General features: G+C 43.0%; 1 protein-coding gene and 1 long non-coding RNA gene across 2 annotated transcripts in view; one reads left to right on the top strand and one right to left on the bottom strand.

Annotated features, from left to right (window-relative positions):
• The window catches only part of LOC110149123 (uncharacterized), a 50,272-nt gene that overhangs the window by 2,345 nt on the left and 29,060 nt on the right, over positions 1 to 18,867 (top strand). The gene's annotated exons all lie outside the window — the stretch shown is intronic.
• Positions 2,536 to 18,867, bottom strand: part of ANKUB1 (ankyrin repeat and ubiquitin domain containing 1) — a 30,664-nt gene continuing 14,332 nt past the window's right edge. Inside the window, exons 4-6 of the mRNA XM_020911439.2 lie at positions 14,534 to 14,648; positions 9,947 to 10,885; positions 2,536 to 4,606 (exon numbers count right to left, since the gene is read on the bottom strand). Coding sequence (XP_020767098.2) covers positions 4,477 to 4,606; positions 9,947 to 10,885; positions 14,534 to 14,648 — 1,184 coding nt within the window. The 3' untranslated portion in view covers positions 2,536 to 4,476. The remainder of the gene's footprint in view (positions 4,607 to 9,946; positions 10,886 to 14,533; positions 14,649 to 18,867) is intronic.

Genomic DNA, 18,867 nt, shown 5'->3' with positions numbered 1-18,867 from the left:
AAACTAATGCTCAAAATTCTCCTAGTGAGGCTCCAATGGTACATGAACTGAGAACTTCTAGATGTTCAAGCTGGATTTAGAAAAGGCAGAGGAACCAGAGATCAAATTGCCAACAACCATTGGATCATCGAAAAAGCAAGAGAATTCCAGAAAAACATCTACTTCTGCTTTATTGCCTACGCTAAAGCCTTTGACTATGTGGATCACAACAAACTGTGCAACATTCTTAAAGAGATGAGAATACCAGACCACCTTACCTGCCTCTTGAGAAACCTGTATGCAGGTCAAGAAGCAACAATTACAACTGGACATGGAAAAACGGACCCATTCCAAATTGGGAAAGGAGTACATCAAGGCTGTATATTGTTCCCCTGTTTATTTAACTTATATGCAGAGTACATCATGTGAAATGCCTTGCTGGATGAAGAACAAGCTGGCATCAAGATTGCCAGGAGAAATATCAATAACCTCAGGTATGCAGATGACACCACCCTTATGGCAGAAAGCAAAGAAGAATTGAAGAGCCTCTTCATGAAAGTGAAAGAGGAGTGTGAAAAAGTTGGCTTAAAACTCAATTCAAAAAATGAAGATCATGGGATTCAATCCCATCACTTCATGGCAAATAGATGGGTAAACAATGGAAACAGTGACAGACTTTATTTTGGGGGGCTCCAAAGTCACTGCAGATGGTGACTGCAGCCATGAAATTAAAAGACGCTTGCTCCTTGGAAGAAAAGCTATGACCAATCTAGACAGCATATGAAAAAGCAGAGACATTACTTTGCCAACAAAGGTCTGTCTAGTCAACGCTGTTTTTCCAGTGGTCATGTATAGATGTGAGAGTTGGATCATAAAGAAGGCTGAGCATCGAAGAATTGATGCTTTTGAACTGTGGTGTTAGAGAAGACTCTTGAGAGTCCCTTGGGCTGCAAGGAGATAAAACCAGTCAATCCTAAAGGAAATCAGTTCTGAATATTCATTGGAAGGACTGATGGTGAAGCTTTAACTCCAAAACTTTGGCCACCTGATGGGAAGAACTGACTCATTGGAAAAGACCCTGATGCTGGGAAAGATTTAAGGCAGGAGAAGGTGACAACAGAGGATGATATAGTCAGATGGCATCACCGACTCTCTGGACATGAGTTTGAGCAAGTTCTGGGAGGTGGTGATGGACAGGAAAGCCTGGCATGCTGCAGTCCATGGCGTGACAAAAAGTTGGACATGAATGATCGACTGAACTGGACTGAACTGAACTGATGATCTCTTGCAAGGAATTGCAGTTTAGTTCAGCACATGGTCAAGGGGAAGGTAGCATGGTGGCATCCATCACATGAACTGCCCTCTCATGAGTCTGAGGCTGGCATCAAGTAGCTTATGAATTAGTTCCTAAAATTTTCCTCATTATTTTAGTTAAGTTTTTTAAACTGGATAATAAAATTCATTCAGAAAAGGGTACAGAGTTGGAAAAAGAAAAAAAACACGTCCTGTCGAATTTTCTCAAATTCAGCACATCTATTAACAGAAATCAAGAAATAGAAAGTTACCAGTACCCCAGAACCTGTGCCGTGCTCTGTTCCAGTTACAATCCCCTCTTACTGTCTCTGCAATGACCAAAACTTCTGCACATGCTGCCTACAACATCTCTTCAGCATCCTCTTTCCTTTTTTTTGTATCAACTTTCTATGTGCCCAACTCTGTAATATCAAACTAGAAACCTATTTTTAGATGGCCTTAGATTTTAGGTGTCTCTGACTATTGGAAAAGGATCAATCTTACAAACCTTTCTAGCAAATAGAGTCAAAAAATTTAAATATTTTAAAAAAATGTTTAATAAGTGATTTGTAAGACTTCTACACTAAAAACTAAAAAACATTGATGAGTGAAATCAAGGAAGACTTAAATAAATGGGGACATATACCACTGATGGTGAGATATATGGTGGGTTGTAAGATTTACTATTATTAAGAAGTTAGTTTTGAACAATCAAAATCCGAATAGGCTTTTTTTAAAAATAGAGGATGGCAAATTTATTTTTATTATTTTTTGCAAGTTTATTTAAAAATCTTTTTGGAAATGTAAGTGGCTAAGAATAGCCAAAACAAACTAGGAAAAAGAACAAATCAATTGTAAATTGATTTTTGACAAAGGTGCCAAGGTACTTGGGCTTCCCTGGTGCCTCAGTGGTAAAGAGTCACCTACCAGTGCAGGAGACACAGTATCGATCCCTGGGTCAGGAAGATGTCCTGGAGGAGGAAATGGTGACCCACTCCAGCATTCTTGCCTAGGAATCCTATCGACAGAGGGGCGTGGAGACCTACAGTCTGTGGGGTCACAAAGAGATGGACACCACTTAGAGACTAAACACACCCAGACCTAAAGAACTCTGAAACTTCCAGAAGAAAACATTTGAGAATATCTTCATGGCTTTGGGGTGGGCAAAGATTTCTTAGGAAGCAGAAAGCATGAACTATAAAAGAAAAAAATGATAAACTTCATTGGAGTTAAAAATTTTCATTCATCAAAAGACACCATTAATAAAATGAAAGAGTCCATAGATTAGGAATAAATGCTTACAGTGCATACATCTGACAAGGAACTTGTATCATGAGTATGTAAAAGTCTCCAATAAACCAATAATTAAAAGATAAACAACAGAATTTTTTAAATGGACATGAACTTAATTGATACTTCACAAAATAAAAGGTACAGATAGCCAAGAATCACATGAAAAAGAATTCAATATTATTGGTCATCAAGGAAATACATGAGAAATCATTTCAAACCCCTAGAGTAGCTAAAAATCAAAAGTACTAATGATACCAAATTTTGTTGAGTCTGTAAAGTGACCAGAACACTTGTTACTAGAGGTGTAAAACTATAATACTGCTTTGGAGAACTGTTAGGTAGGTTATTATAATGTTACTATATATTTACTCTGTTATCATACAATTCCATACCTATATGTTTGCCCCCAAAGAAATGAAAGGATATATCCACAAAAAGATCTTTACCATTATGTTTAAAGCAACTTTATTTACAATATCGCAAAACTGGAGACAGTCCAAATGTCACACATCTGAATACATTGTGGTGTGACCATACAGTGGGATACTACTCAATAGCAAAAAAAGATCCAAGGAAGACTTGTATGGAGGAAGTGCAAATATTGGAGTTATTAGACCAGGACTGGAGAATAACTATGAATAATATGTCCAAAATATTAGAAGACTAGTAAGGTATTTAATCAGAGCAGTAGAAACTGTAAAAAAAAGAAAATTAACAAGTTAGAAAACAAATATACAATATAAAGAGTAAAGAAAAGGAGCAGTTCATTGTAGAAAACTAATAAAATTAGTAAAATTGACAAAAGCATTACAAGACTGACTATTCATGGCAAAAATAAAAATAGGGCAAAAGATACCACCAATGATATCAACAATGAATAAAGGAATATTACTACATAGAGAAAAAGAAAAGAATGTTCTACTAATACATGCAGCAATGTTAACGAGCCTCAATAGATTAAGTTGAGAAAAATAACCCAGACACGAAGTGAACAGCTATATGATTCCTTTAATTGGAAAGTGTTATACGTGGAGGTGTATCAGGAAATCAGAATAGCAGTTGTCTATATGGATTAAGATAAATTTAGGAGCTTGGAGGAACTTTCTGGGGTAATGGAAGTGTTTACATCTTGCCTGGGGTATTAGTTACACAGATGTATATATTTGTTCAAGCTGTTGAATCTTACATTTAAGATCTTTGTAATTCACTGTAGGTACATTCTACATCAGTTTAAAAAAATTAATAGCAGAAATTCAAAAGATATCTGAGACCAGCATTAGACGTAGATGGTATTTTTAACTCTACCAGGGACTCTCCGTATTTCAGTTCAGTTCAGCCGCTCAGTCATGTCCAACTCTGCAACCCCATGGGCTGAAGCACGCCAGGCTTCCCTGTCCATCACCAGCTCCTGGAACTTGCTCAAACTCATGTGCGTTGAGTTGGTGATGCCATCTAGCCATCTCACCCCTCTATAGAATATTTTCCCTATATAGAATTTTTTGAATTACTGTTTTCACTATGTACTGCAATCATATGTTTAAAAAACAAAAAGCATTTTAAAAAGTCCCAGGAAAGCAAAAAAAAGAGAGAGAGAGGGAGAAAGAGTAAACATGCTTGCTCATGTCCTTGCTTCCCACCTTCCCAGTTGCCCTGCTTACTACCCCATAGACAACTGCTCTTCTCCGTTTCTTATGAATTCTACCTCAGACTCTTTGTGCAAAAACAAATGCCCTAAATTTTCACTTAGGGTGATGGAGTTTGAGAAAACATAGTATTGAACTTTAAATGTTCATGTAGCATCAGAACTGTTATTAGAAACCCCACAATTAAAACAGTTATTAGAAACCTTAGCATTAAAGTTAGAGGTTCTGTTTGACCAGGTCCTCATACAAACTGGGTTATCGTGACTTTTCAAAGCACGATTTCTGGAGGATTCTCACGTGCTGTCGAGCCTCCTTGGACGGTCAGGTTAGAAATGCTCTTTTTCGCTAGGACTCTTGCTATTCCTAACTGCTGAAGCCATCGTTTCTCTTTAAAGGCGCTGCAAGAAAACAGGACGTAATTTATAAGGAGGTCCATTCTTGTCCCCATTTGTAGCTAAAATGGTGGAAATCTTGGGCTTATTTTATTGTTCCAATGGCCGGTTTGTCTTGCCCTATGAGGAGGTAAACAGGGAAAAGGAATCTTTCTAAAACTGTTTCCTTGTGAATCGGTGGGAATGAAATCATCCCAAGGCAATACCAAAAGGTGAGCACTCACAGCTAGGAACGGAAAGCCACTCAATGTCATAGAATCTGCTGGGCTGAAGCTTTTTTTTATTTTTTGGCCTTGCTGTGGAACTTGCAGGAACCTTAGTTTCTGAACTAGGGATTGAACCCACTTCCTCAGCAGCAAAAACCTGGGGTGCTAACCACTGGACCGACAGGGAATTCCCTCCTTGGTACTTTTTATCAAAATGAAACAAAACAAAACAACATGGAGAGTTCTGTTGTTATCAGGAGCGTAAGAGCCCATCAGAAACATCTTTGGGGATTTCCGTCTATTCTCAGTTCACTCTGACCCTTCTGGACCAGGCCTCCATGTTTGAATCTTCACTAAGCTGGATTTCCAGGTTACATCAGGTTCACTGAAATAAGACAGTAAGCTGTAAGGAATACCATTTTCTAGGCACATGTCGGCAATGTTCTTTGATGTGGAGAAAGCTGACCCTGTCTTCTGAGGAATGAGACTCAGTCAGTAATCTCCACAGCACTCACCTGCACTCACCGCCTGAGACCCATGTTAGCACTGGATCTGAGTTAACTCAACACTCTGAGTCAACCCGCACAAGTACATTTTTGTGAAGCCAAAGATGGCATTCCTGGAGGCTTCCCTGATGGTCTCATGGCTAACCCTCTGTGCTCCCAATGCAGGGGGCCCAGGTTCAAACCCTGGTCAGGGAACTAGATCCCACAGGCCACAACTAAAAGACTGAAGATTCTGCATGCTGCAGCTAAAACCAAGCACAGCCAAATAAATACAAATAAATATTAAATAAATGAATGAATAATGTTAAAAAAAATGTGGAGTTCCTAAATGACATGTAGTCCAGCAAACGCTCTCATATGATGCCAGATGAAATGTCTGGGGTCCTGGAATGGGAGATCGCATTTCTCACACAACTGGGAACATCTAATGGACCCCCCCGACCCAGTTCTCCTGGGTCACCACCCTGAAGGGTTAATGAGGCCCTTTCCCGTCTCCTGGCCATGATGCTAGCTTGAGGATGGTGGACACCGCCATCAAGATGGCACATGTCCATTTCTCACATTTCGGCCCAGGAGCTGTGACTGGTCCTTCAGGGCTCTGTGCTCAGACCACCTGGCTGCCGGGCCTGACTGCCAGCTTCAGATGGAGGGGGTACTTTCGTGACTCCTGTAAGGGGGGACATGAGTCCAACCAGGGGGAGCTTTTCAGGGGCAGAAGCTATGCAGGCTCCCTGTGCCCCCCACAACACACCAACAGGGGGATGTGGGGTACATCCTGCGGAGGATGCTGTGAAAACAGGAGAAGACAGATGGGAAGGCAGTCAAGAGTACAAATGCAAGGAAGAGAAAAATACTGGGAAATGAGAAACGATGAGATTGGAGATAAGATTTCTATTCTCAACCTCATTGTGTGCAGTTTATTTCACTCAGTCGAGTCTGACTCTTTGTCACCCCATGGACTGTTGCACGCCAGGCTTCCCATCCATCACCAACTCCCAGAGCTTGCTCAAACTCATATCCATCAAGTCGGCAATGCCATCGAACCATCTCATCCTCTGTTGTCCTCTTATCCTCCTGCCTTCAATCTTTCACAGCATTAGGGTCTTTTGCAGTGAGTCAGCTCTTTGCATCAGGTGGCCAAAGTATTGGAGCTTCAGCATCAGTCCTTCCAATGAATATTCAGAACTGATTTCCTTTAGGATTGACTGGTTTGATCTCCTTGCAGTCCAAGGGACTCTCAAGAGTCTTCTCCAACACCACAGTTCAAAAGCATCAATTCTTCGATTCTGAGCCTTCTTTATAATCCAACTCTCACATCCATACATGACCACTGGAAAACTATAGCTTTGACTAGACAGACCTTTGTTGGCAAAGTAATGTCTCTGCTTTTTAATATGCTGTCTAGATTGGTCATAGCTTTTCTTCCAAGGAGCAAGCGTCTTTTAATTTCATGGCTGCAGTCACCATCTGCAGTGATTTTGGAGCCCCCCAAAATAAAGTCTGTCACTGTTTCCCCTGTTTCCCCATCTATTTGCCATGAAATGATGGGATCGGATGCCATGATCTTCATTTTTTGAATGTTGAGTTTTAAGCCATTTTTTTCACACTCTTTCACTTTCATGAAGTGGCTCTTCAATTCCTATTTGCTTTCTGCCATAAGGGTGGTGTCATCTGCATAGGTTGTTGAGGTTGTTGATAATTCTCCTGGCAATCTTGATGCCAGCTTGTGCTTCATCCAGCTTGGGATTTCACATGATATACTTTGCATATAAGTTAAATAAGCAGGGGGACAATATACAGCCTTGATGTACTCCTTTCCCGATTTGGAACTGGTCCGTTTTTCCATGTCCAGTTCTAACTGTTGCTTCTTGACCTGCATACAGATTTCTCAGGAGGCAGGTAAGGTGGTCTGGTATTCCCATCTCTTTAAGAATTTTCCATTTTTTGTTGTGATCCATATAGTCAAAGGCTTTGGCCTAGTCAATGAAGCAGAAGTAGATGTTTATCTGGAACTCTGTTGCTTTTTCTATGATCCAGCAGATGTTGGCAATTTGCTCTCTGGTTCCTCTGCCTTTTCTAAATCCAGCTTGAACATCTGGCAATCTTCGGTTCACGTACTGTTGGAGCCTGGCTGGGAGACTTTTGAGCATTCTTTTGCAAGTGTATGAGATGAGTGCAACTGTGTGGAAGTCTGAGCATTCTTGGCATTGCCTTTCTTAGGGATTGGAATGAAAGCTGACCTTTTCCAGTCCTGTGGCCACTGCTGAGTTTTCCAAATTTGCTCACATATTGAGTGCAGCACTTTCACAGTGTCATCTTTTAGGATTTGAAATAGCTCAACTGGAATTCCATCACCTCCACTAGCTTTGTTTGTAGTGATGCTTCCTAAGGCCCACTAGACTTCACATTCCAGGATGTTTGGCTCTAGGTAAGTGGTCACACTATCGTGATTATCTGGGTCATTAAGATCTTTCTTTGTGTAGTTCTTCTATGTATTCTTGCCACCTCTTCTTAATATCTTCTGCTTCTCTTAGGTCCATATGGTTTCTGTCCTTTATTGTGCCCATCTTTGCATGAAGTGTTCCCTTGGTATCTCTAATTTTCTTGAAGAGATCTCTAGTCTTTCCCATTCTATTGTTTTCCTCTATTTCTTTGCATTGATCACTGAGGACGGCTTTTTATCTCTCCTTGCTATTATTTGGAACTCTGCATTCAAATGGGTGTATCTTTCCTTTTCTCCTTTGCCTTTGGCTTCTCTTCTTTTCTCAGCTATTTGTAAGGCCTCCTCAGACAGCCTTTTTGCATTTCTTTTTCTTGAGGATAGTCTTGATCACCACCTCCTGTACAATGTCACAAACCTCTGTCCATTGTTCTTCAGGAACTCTGTCTATCATATCTAATCCTTTGAATCTGTTTGTCACTTCCACTGTATAATCATAAGGAATTTGATTTAGTCATACTTGAGTGGTCTAGTGGTTTTCTCTACTTTATTCAATTTAAGTCTGAATTTTGCAATAAGGAGTTCATGATCTGAGCCACAGTCAGCTCCCAGTCTTCTTTTGCTGACCGTATATAGCTTCTCTGTCTTTAGCTGCAAAGAATATAATCAGTCTGATTTTGGTATTGACCATCTGGTGATGTCCATGTGTGGTATCTTCTTTTGTGTTGTTGGAAGATGTTGTTTGCTATGACCAGTGCGTTCTCTTGGCAAAACTCTGTTAGCCTTTGCCCTGCTTCATTTTGTACTCCAAGGCCAAACTTGCCTGTTACTTCAGGTATCTCTTGATTTCCTACTTTTGCATTCCAGTCCCCTGTGATGAAAAGGACATCTTTTTTTGGGTGTTAGTTTTAGAAGGTCTTGTAGGTCATCATAGAACTGTTTAACTTCAGCTTCTTCGGCATTAGTGGTTGGAGCATAGACTTGGATTACTGTGATATTGAATGATTTGCCTTGGAAATGAAGAGAGATCATTCTGTCATTTTTGAGATTGCATCCAAGTACTCCATTTCAGACTCCTTTGTTGACTGTGAGGTCTACTCCATTTTTTCTAAGGGATTCCTGCCCAGAGAAGTAGATATAGTGGTCATCTGTATTAAATTCACCCATTCGGGTCCATTTTAATTCACTGATTCCTAAAATGTCGATGTTCACTCTTGCCATCTCCTGTTTGACACTTCCAATTTACTTTGATTCATGGACCTTACATTCCAGATTGCTATGCCATATTGTTCTTTACAGCATCGGATCTCGCTTCCATCACCAGTCACATCCACAGTTTTAGGGCTAAAATTATTCTCACCAGTAGGTGGCAACAATCTAGCAGATAGAAATACAGAAAGACCACTAAAACAGTCTAGCTTTATTTTTTTTCTTTCCTTCTCAAGACACTGAGTAAGGATGAAAGCCATTCATAAATCTATATTTCCATTGTAATCATGGCACCCAAGAATGCCTCATAAGTCGTGGATGGGTCCTGAGGTCTAATTAGAGTTCTGTTTTCAGGGAAAATGGATGACCCACATATAAAATCTTACCTTATGAAATGAATGTGCCTGAAAAATTTGCTTCTGACACACTTGTTTCTGTCTTTAAATGTGATAATGGATTACTTTTTAAACGTACCTTAAATGTTAATATCAATTCTATTCTCTTATCCGATATAGCTCTCCCCCAGCCTGTATATCTTATCTGTAAGTCAACGGAAGTCTTATGATTCGGTTTGTCATTAAACTGTTCTTTTCTTCCCTTCCACTTTCACTACCATCCAAGCTTCCATTGACACTTTTGATATCTCCCAGATTGCAAGTTTCCCCCTTCTCCCTTTAATTATAATTGGAGATTCCTTTTAATTAAAAAAAAAAAAAAAGGAAGCAGCAGCAGCAGCAAGGGAACTTGTTCACTGATAAAACTCTTCTCTCCCTGAAAATCTGATGAGTAGAATACTACATGGATGGGCCAATAGAATCAGTTCATTTTGTCCTGAATATGAGGTTAGGTTGTGGGCCTTGAAGCTGGGGACTGATGTGTTGGAACAAGCTGTATTACACCATGTGGCATGTTAGCGCTTCATGGACCATCTGTCCCCTAGAGCTGCCCGGTTAAAGTCTGCCTTTGTTTGAAGAGCAAAGCTTACCTGGCCACAGCTAAGCAGTAGATGGCGTTCTCCCTTGGAGTCCTCCCACTATGCTCCGAGAAAGATGCGAAGGACGATCTGAGTAAAAAGTCAGCACTGGGAGTTGCATAGTAAAATGATGGGTGTGAATAGCCCGCTCTTGAAATTGGAGGGAGAGGGACTTGGGGCATATATGTGTTTTTTATGAGCTTTTCTTTTTTCCTAGCCGTGGCAGTGGTTTTTTTCCGGTTTTGTTGTCTTTTTTGTAGCTCAGAGAATGTGTTTGCATCTGCCAGCGGAGGAAGTCTGACTGGCTCTTCCCTTGGGTCCTGCCGTGCAGTTGCCGAAGGGTGGGCAAGTTGCCTGCTCACAGTTTGCTCCCGGAGAGGCGGCAGTTTACCCTCAGTGCCTCCTTGGGAGTCCCTGTCCGTAGCCTTCTGCCAGCTCTTGGAGGTCATTTTGGGTTTGGTGAAACCATCCACCATCACAACGTCTCCAACTCTTGCCCCCAAGACCCTTGCTCCGCAAAGCTGGCCTTTATTCAGGTTGTGACTCTGAGCTCTGAGTACCCATTGTTTTATTTTAATATAAATCCTCATGGAGACTGAGATTTTCAGAAAAGAAACCGTCGACCACATTTTACTCAGTAAATACAACACGCAGTCTTTATGCTTGTGTTTGCACGCAATGGTCAGGGGAGTTTGTCCTGCTGCGTTTTTGCAATCCAGGCACAGGACGCTGCAATTGACAAAGGCCTTCAGAATCAACAGTTGGCCAGCTTCCGCGGCTGCATGAATGGGGCATTTAGAGACGTCTGTGTGCAGGGCTTCCTGGCACCACGCTCGGTAGGGGTGCACGCCGACTGCCTCGTGGGGCCGCACGCCCTGTTTCAGGGCCCATTCAGTGAGCTCAATGTACCCGTAAAAGGCGGCGATGTACAGGGCGACCCTTTTCTGATACCTGAATGAATGAAACAAGCCAGAGCAAACAGACAAATGTAGTTTCACTAAATACCCCTGAAGCATTCTAGTTAAAATATTTATTTCTTCCTAACTTTTACCTAAAATGTTTTCAGAAAAGACCCATAGTAATATACGGGCTTCCCAGATGGGGCTAGTGGTAAAGAACCCACCTGTCAATGCAGAAGACACAAGAAATACGGGTTCGATCCCTGGGTGGGGAAGATCCCCTGGAGGATAAAATGTCAGCCCACTCCAGTATTCTTGCTTGGAGAATCCCATGGGCAGAGAAGCCTGGAGAGCTACAATCCATGGGGTCACAAAGAGTCGGGACACAACTGAAGTGGCTTAGCACTCAATATGCAGGTTAAATCACACAGGCCCTGCTTATACACATTGCCCTACTGTGCAAATGTAAATAATTCAAACTGGTTTCTTTAGAGCAGTTTTCTTTTTTATGAAAATCAAATGTTCAAGAAAAATATTAAGCTTTGTATTAACTGGGAAAGTACAGGAAGGGATTCAGTCTGTTTTTAGAAATTTGAACATTTTGTATGTTTGTTTGCCTTGTCCTTATTTTCTGGCTTCTCAGAGTCTCCACTGCAATCTAAACCACTAGAGTGCCTCCCATCAGCATGACCACCAGTGCCACAGTCTCCTAACTGGTCTCCCACTTCCTTCTTACCCCGCTATGGGCTTTTCCTCATATAGTGCTTAGCAATCTTTTTTCCCTTAAGTTGGTGGTGGCCTATGCCCTGTTCTAAACACTCTAATAGCTTCCTGCTGCAACTGAAGTTCTAATGCTTCACTTTGGCCTACAAGGCCCCTGTCACCAGGACCCTGCCCATCTCTAGCATCACTTCCCACCAACTCCCCTTCTCTTCCACTGTATTATACGCTTACTGGCCTTCCTGACATCTCTATCTTTCCAATACCCCCATCAGGCACAAATCAAATTATTGGTGAAGAGTGTTCAGAGAAGTAAGAATTATGGAGGCAAAGCTAGACAGAGCTCTGCCGGGTAATGTCCAGATCCACTGGACAAGGTTGACCAGACCCCACTGTAGAGATGGAGGCAAGCTAGCCTGGTATCATTCAAAATCTACTGCATAGAACTAACTCTTGTTTCTGATTACATGTTCACCACAGCATCTGTTCCTGTCTGTTGGCTTCCCATGAAATTCTCCTGAATGAGAAAGATGGTTTTCCCAGAACATGAGAGCTTCTAGGGCCCTATGACAGTTAGAGTCTAACTAACTAGAGTTATACATGAATGCATTGGTGTTCTGGTTCATATATCAATTTATTTTGAAATTCATTAGTGTAAGCCAGCAACTCTAAATTTGATCAATTTTCCTGATTTGGGGAGAAAAGCGTCTCCTGGGTCAACTAACTGTCCTTTGCTTTCATCCTTAACACCCATGTTGGAACTAGCGCACTCCTGTTGCTGAGACAGTTGATTCTGCCTCCAAAACGATCTTTTCACTGTCTCTCTGTTCTCCTAGACCCGCCTCTGCTACATAAGCCTCACTCAGGCTGCCGGTGTCTTTTGAATGCCTCTATTCCTCACACTGCAACCAGAGCCAACATTCGAAAATGCAGGTTGCATCATGGTCTTTCTCTACCTTCCATGTCTTCCCACCATTCAAAAGATAAAGTGCAAATTCCTTCACATTCCTACAGAAGCCTTCATGAGCTGGCCTATTCTAATCTTTCCAGCCTCTGGCCACTAGCTTCCTCTAATTCTATAATCTACCATGTGGAACTTCTTTCAGTTTTTTAAATCTATTCTTGCCCCCTGGGTCTTTGTACATGTGGTTCCATCTGTTTTGAAAGTGTTTGTTAATCTGTCATGTCTGACTCTTTGTGACCCCGTGGACTGTAGCCCACCAGGCTCCTCTGTCCATGGGATTTCCCAGGCAAGAATACTGGAGTGGGTTGCCATTCCCTTCTCCAGGAGATCTTCCCAACCCAGGGATCAAACCCAGGTCTCCTGAATTGCAGGCAGATTCGATACTATCTGAGCCACCAGGAGAGCTCTCATTGGAACCTTTTAATTCTTCTCCCAACCGTTTACCTGAGTGTCAGCCCTTCAAGTTCCTTTTTAAGGATGCTTTATCCGCTCCCGCAAGTCTAGTCGTCCCTACTGTACTTCCCCGCATCTTCTTGCACCACGCCCGTGTCATCACGCTTCTCAGGCTGAATGGTAACAGCGGTGACACCTAACATTTGTATCCTCCTTACCATGTGCCAGGCTGACCTCCAAGTCCCTTATGGTGTTAGTTCAGTTAATCTCTAAAGTAGTTCTGTAAGATAGGTGCTGTTATTATTCGCATTGTACAGAAGAGGAAGCTGAGGTACAGGATGACTACTTGCTCACGTGTACACAGTTAAACCCTGAGGGAGCAGGGCTATGAGTCTAGGTAGATGGGCACTGGGGTTTGTACCCCAGAACATTTTGCAATTCTGTTCTTCCAAGAACTGGTTACTTGTTTTGTGTTTCTTCCACTGGACTGTAAGCTTGCTAAAGGCAGGAACCATATCTTGTTTATTGTTCATAGTACATAGTAAAGGCTCAATAGATGTTTGTTGATTGGGTGGATGAATTGCAAAAGGAGCTCTTCAGTCTCATTATTTATATTCTCTGAGCTCTTAGATTTTATTTAGAGATTAAGTGGAAATGGTTATGAGCACTGGAGTAAGTTGCTGGGATCCAAAACTCAGTTGGGCCCTTTGCTAACTGTGTGATGTTGGGCAGATTCCCTAAATCAGTTTCCTTATCTGTAAAATAAGATAAAGAATAAGACTTTTGTGGGCAATCTCATAGAAATGTTCTGAGTATAAAATAAGGTAATAAATATAACAATGTCTGCTGCAACGTATTCAACAAATAGGCACTGTTGAAACCGATGAAATGGTTCTTTGCATTCAGAGCATGAAAACAGAGTATTATAATTATCCCCAAATAGAAATCAATTTAAATTATCTGAATATCTTAGAAAATTTCAAACGCTGGCTTTCCAGTCTGTCACCTCACATCCTCCTGCGTGGGCATCTGTAAAGTATGACTAAATCACCACACGGGGGCAGTGTTCAAAAATAGCACTGCATTAAAACCGAAAAAGTAGTTTATGCACCTGGGAAGCTACTGGCTGCAGAGATAAGTTAAAATGTTCACCTGCTTCTCTGAGCCTACCCCCCTCCATTGCCCCAGCGGCACAAGCAACACTTCATGTGTGGCAAAAGTTAAAAGCGTGCATTAAACGTAATTTGATAAGCTACATGATAGCTTAGGAAGAGACCATGGATATTTTCAGCCAATCAATGAGCAATTAGTGGTTTTTAGAACAATTGAATGTAAGAGTGGCAAGGCACTTATTCTGGTAGCTTTTTAAAAGTGCTGTTAAAAGTCTAATATCCAAACCAAACTGAAGTCTCCCATTTAGATTGTTAGTATGAGGAAAACCTTCTTAAATTGCAATTCATCACCAAAGGCTCTCAGCCCTGGTGGCATCCTTGCTTTCTTGTTCCAGAATACATCGCAATAAAAATGCCTAAGGGGAACTTTCGTGGAGCAACACCCCAGCTAAAGAGGTTCTATGAGGGTTTAGCAAAAATTAATTAGTTTAGCATCTGCTTTATCTCGTACTTGAGGACTGGTCCTTCGTTTGATAAATAGCGTTGGACTTGAAGTTTTTGTCCAAGGAGACAACCCATCAGAAACTCCTTCCATCCGTCCCAGACATCCAAGCGAAGTGTTGTGCCTGTGGATAAAGAGAGGTGGAGATGGCTAGAGTCAGCAGGGTTTGGTGATCAAAAAACATTTAATGATAGACTTCTCCAAACTGGCCTGAACTAGGTGCCAAACAAAAAGTAGCGTTTGAATAAGGAGACAGGGCTGCCTAAAAGTGAGAGAGAAGGAGAGATGCTATCTTTAGCTTAGGCCTACATTAACTTGGAAAAACTTTTTAACCTCCGTATACTTGCGTTTTCTCATCTGCACGGTGAAAGCATACACTGCTGGGCTTCTTTCTGCAGCTATCTTAAAGCAGTCCTGTGGATACTGATTCCTTGCTGATCTACACATCACCGTGTAGATGAATGCTGTTATGTTGAAAGAGAAACTCAAGAAACGGTGGCAGGACATATGGATTTCTTGGGCCTTTAGCTTATGTGTGGGCTATGGGTGAAGATGAACAATCCTTGCATCGTATCCTTCACAAAACAGGAGCCATTCTGTATTATGAACATACAAGTGATATGCTCATTGCAGCTGGAGGATTTATCACTTGTTCCACAAAAGCCTGCCTGCTCCTGGTTTTGTGACTATATTCCCTTTGTCCTTCAGGCTGGTGTTTCCCAGGAATCTTGCCTCAGGCTTCTGCTCTTACTCTCCATGTTCCCTCAGGATAAAACCCAGACTTGGGAACTTTCTTGGAAGTCCAGTGGTTAAAACTCCATGCTTCTAGGGTGAAACGGATAACCAGCTCAGGTTGGGTACATGAGACAAGTGCTCGGGCCTGGTGCACTGGGAAGACCCAGAGGGATCGGGTGGAGAGGGAGGTGGGAGGGGGGACTGGGATGGGGAGTACATGTAAATCCATGGCTAATTCATATCAATGTATAACAAAAACCACTGCAATGATGTAAAGTAATTAGCCTCCAACTAATAAAAATTATAAAAAAAAAAAAAAAAAAAACTCCATGCTTCCACTGCAGGGGGCATGGGTTTGATCCCTGGGTGGGGAACTAAAATCCCCTGGCTGGAGTCCAAACTCCAGCCAGGCCCCTGCTCCAGCTGCGGATTCCTCCTGCCAGGGACATCACCAGCCAAAGCATCATGCTAGATCCTTACTGTTGTGAAAGACAACCTTTGCAGTGCAACCAGAAAGAGGAAAAGTCAGAAATGGGCTCCTCCCCATCTGACCCACTCAGACCTTTCTCCCATCAGCCTGCCTCCCCTCACTCTCTTCTGGCCATTCTGACCTTTCACCTGTTCTTCAGATGCATCAAGTCCTTTCCCATCCAAGGATCGAAAGGCCTACAATTTCTTTTGCTTCAGAGGGGCTTTATCCAGTTCCACAGGGCAGTGTCCTTCTGACTCAGCTTTGCCTTCAACACTGTATCCTCACAGAGGACCATCTCAGTCACCATGGCTAAAGCCATCTCTGCCACAGCCCACCCTCCCCGAGACACCTTATGCTGTGACCTTGCTTGAAATTCTTCATAGTCCCTGTCATCAGCACTTGAAATCATTTTCCTTGTGTGGAGATTTTTTTCGCGACCTACTCGAGAGGAAGCTCCTTTAGGATTTGCCACACCACCTGCCTCTTGCTGAGTGCTCACAGATGGTCCTCTGGGAGGGCACAGTGCCCACGCCCAGTTTGCCAGCTGGCCGACAGGCCACCTCCGTGCCACTGATGGCATCATTCATCACCCTTGAGTCCGCAACCTCCAGGCAGGCCTCCGCTCCAGCTGCAGGCTGCTCCTGCCGGGGACATCAGCAGCCAAGGGGTCACGGTAGAAGCTGCTGTTGTGAAAGACAACTTTTCACCCCCAACCTGCTTCTCTTCCTGCCGCGTGTCTCAGTGTGTGTCCCCACCGTCTTCCTTCCTTGCCGCCTGAGCTGGGAACCTGGGAGTTGTTCTCCAGCCCTTCCTTTCTCTTGTGCCCCCAACATCTATACAGTCACTTGTTTTTCTTGAGTCACTCAATCGTGTCCAGCTGTATGTGACCCCATAGACAGTAGCCCACCAGGCTCCTCTGTCCGTGGGATTCTCCAGGCAAGAATACTGAAATGGGTTGCTATTTCCTTTTCCGGGGGATCTCCCTGACCCGGGGATTGAAGCTGTGTGTCCTGCCTGACAGGCAGGTTCTTTACCACGGAGCTACCTGGGAAGCTCATACAATCACTTAGACCTGACAGCTTTACTCTGTTTCCTCACCTCCATCTCAGCCAGCTCTGTCCTATTTCAGGCCTAGATAATCTCTCACCTAAATCTACCTTGAGAAGCTCCCCGCAGCCTCCCCATCTTTATTCAATTCTCTGCTCAGATGTCATCTGTTCTAGCCAACCATCGACAATAGCCTCTCCCCACCTTACCATGCCACTCTCAATTCCCTTCTGCTTTCTTTTATAGTTCTTCATTCTACTTAAAATTGGGTATTTTAATCTGCTTACTGGATGATGCGTGCCTTCCCCACTGAAAAGCAAGCTTCAAGACAGTAGGAACCTTGTTACTTAAAAAAAAAAAAAAACTTTTATTTATTTGGCTTTGGTCTTAGTTGCAGCATGCAAGATCTTTAGATGTGGCGTGTGAAATCTAGCTTCATGACCAGCGATCGAACCTGTGCCCCCTGCATTGGGTCTTAGCCACTGGACCACCGAGGAAATCCTGGAAACTTGCTACTCTTGGTCACAACTCTGTGCTTGTTCTCCCGGAAGGATCCTGGCCCATGGTGGATGGTCAGTAAATACTTGTTGAATGAAGCTCTGACCGACCCCTCAAACACGTTCTGGCCATGTACTGCCCTCCTAAACCCTTAGCAGCCCAGTAGACTCTGCGTACCCCAGGCTGTTTCTGGATTTGTGGCTTCTTTTGCTATCCCTTCTTTTAAATTCTTCTGATCCTCCCACTTTCCTCCCAATAGTTCATGATGCAATCCTGGCATCACCTCCTCCAGGAAGCTCTCTTTGACTGCACCATCCTCTTACCTCTCCAAATAGGATAAATGACTGTTCAGCTGGTTACCATAGAATACTTGGAAACTCTTTGTCATTGAACATACATTTTTGCTTTGGAATTGCCAGTTGACAGACACTGAAAGAGAACTCTTTGAGCCCAAGCATTATGTTTCATCCAGTCTATGGGCTCTATTTTATTATGCTCTTGGGTTGCAAGGAGACCCTCAAGAAAATGGGGCTTATTATATCAGGACAATGACAACATCTTGATGTCTAAGGAACCGAGACATCTCTCAGAATGGGCCATCTCTCCCGGGGGCCCCAGGATCTCTGTCACATGCCCTCTGGGTCTCTCCGTGTGCCTTCCTTTCTCCACTGACGGGCTGCCCTCTTACTCTTGGAGTTTCTGTCCTATCACAACTTTGGCATGCATGCCACATGGATCTGCTGTAACCCAACCTTACTTCTTGACCTTTTCATTTTTTACCCCTACTGATAACCAGTTTTGTCTCTCTATGTTTCCCAGTTTGAATTCACAAGAATGATAGTTAATAATAATAATAGTAACATATTGATATGAATAGCTAATATGCACTGAATACTTATTATATGTTCTGAGTATGTGAATAATTTAATAATTTAAAATTCACAACAACCCTAAGTGATGGGTTGTATTATTTTCTCCATTTGACAGCTGAGGAAATTGAGGCACAATGGCACCCCACTCCAGTCCTCTTGCCTGGAGAATCCCATGGACGGAGGAGCCTGGTGGGCTGCAGTCCATGGGGTCGCGAAGAGTCGGACACGACTGAGCGACTTCACTTTCACTTTTCACTTTCATGCACTGGAGAAGGAAATGGCAGCCCACCCCAGTGTTCTTGCCCGGAGAATCCCAGGGACGGGGGAGCCTGGTGGGCTGCCGTCTATGGGGTTGCAGAGTCGGATACGACTGAAGCAACTTAGCAGCGGCAGCGGCGGCGGCAGCAGCAAGATGAAGCAACTTCCCCGGGTTTTACAAACCAGTCAGTAGTGGAACCAGGTGTTGGGCCTGGGCATTCAGGCTCCTGGGCCCTTGTCCCTGTCCTCTGTGTAATGCTTGCCTCCAGGCGAGACTCTAACTGCCTCAGTTAGGAGAGCCGAGGCCCCTGGACAGCAGATGGATTGACTGCCTTTGACTCAGTCTGATGGCCCCAGAAGTTGATTGCCAAAGTGATGATGAGGCAGTGGGTGACTAGACTCATTCACACACATCCTTAGGCTCAGACAGGTTTACCATAAACACTCATAGGTGAGAAAGA

The sequence above is a fragment of the Odocoileus virginianus genome, chromosome 4 (assembly GCF_023699985.2).
Source record: "Odocoileus virginianus isolate 20LAN1187 ecotype Illinois chromosome 4, Ovbor_1.2, whole genome shotgun sequence".
NCBI lineage: Eukaryota > Metazoa > Chordata > Mammalia > Artiodactyla > Cervidae > Odocoileus > Odocoileus virginianus.
The sequence above is the reverse complement of the archived record's forward strand: the minus strand, read 5'-3'. Positions and strand labels throughout refer to the sequence as shown.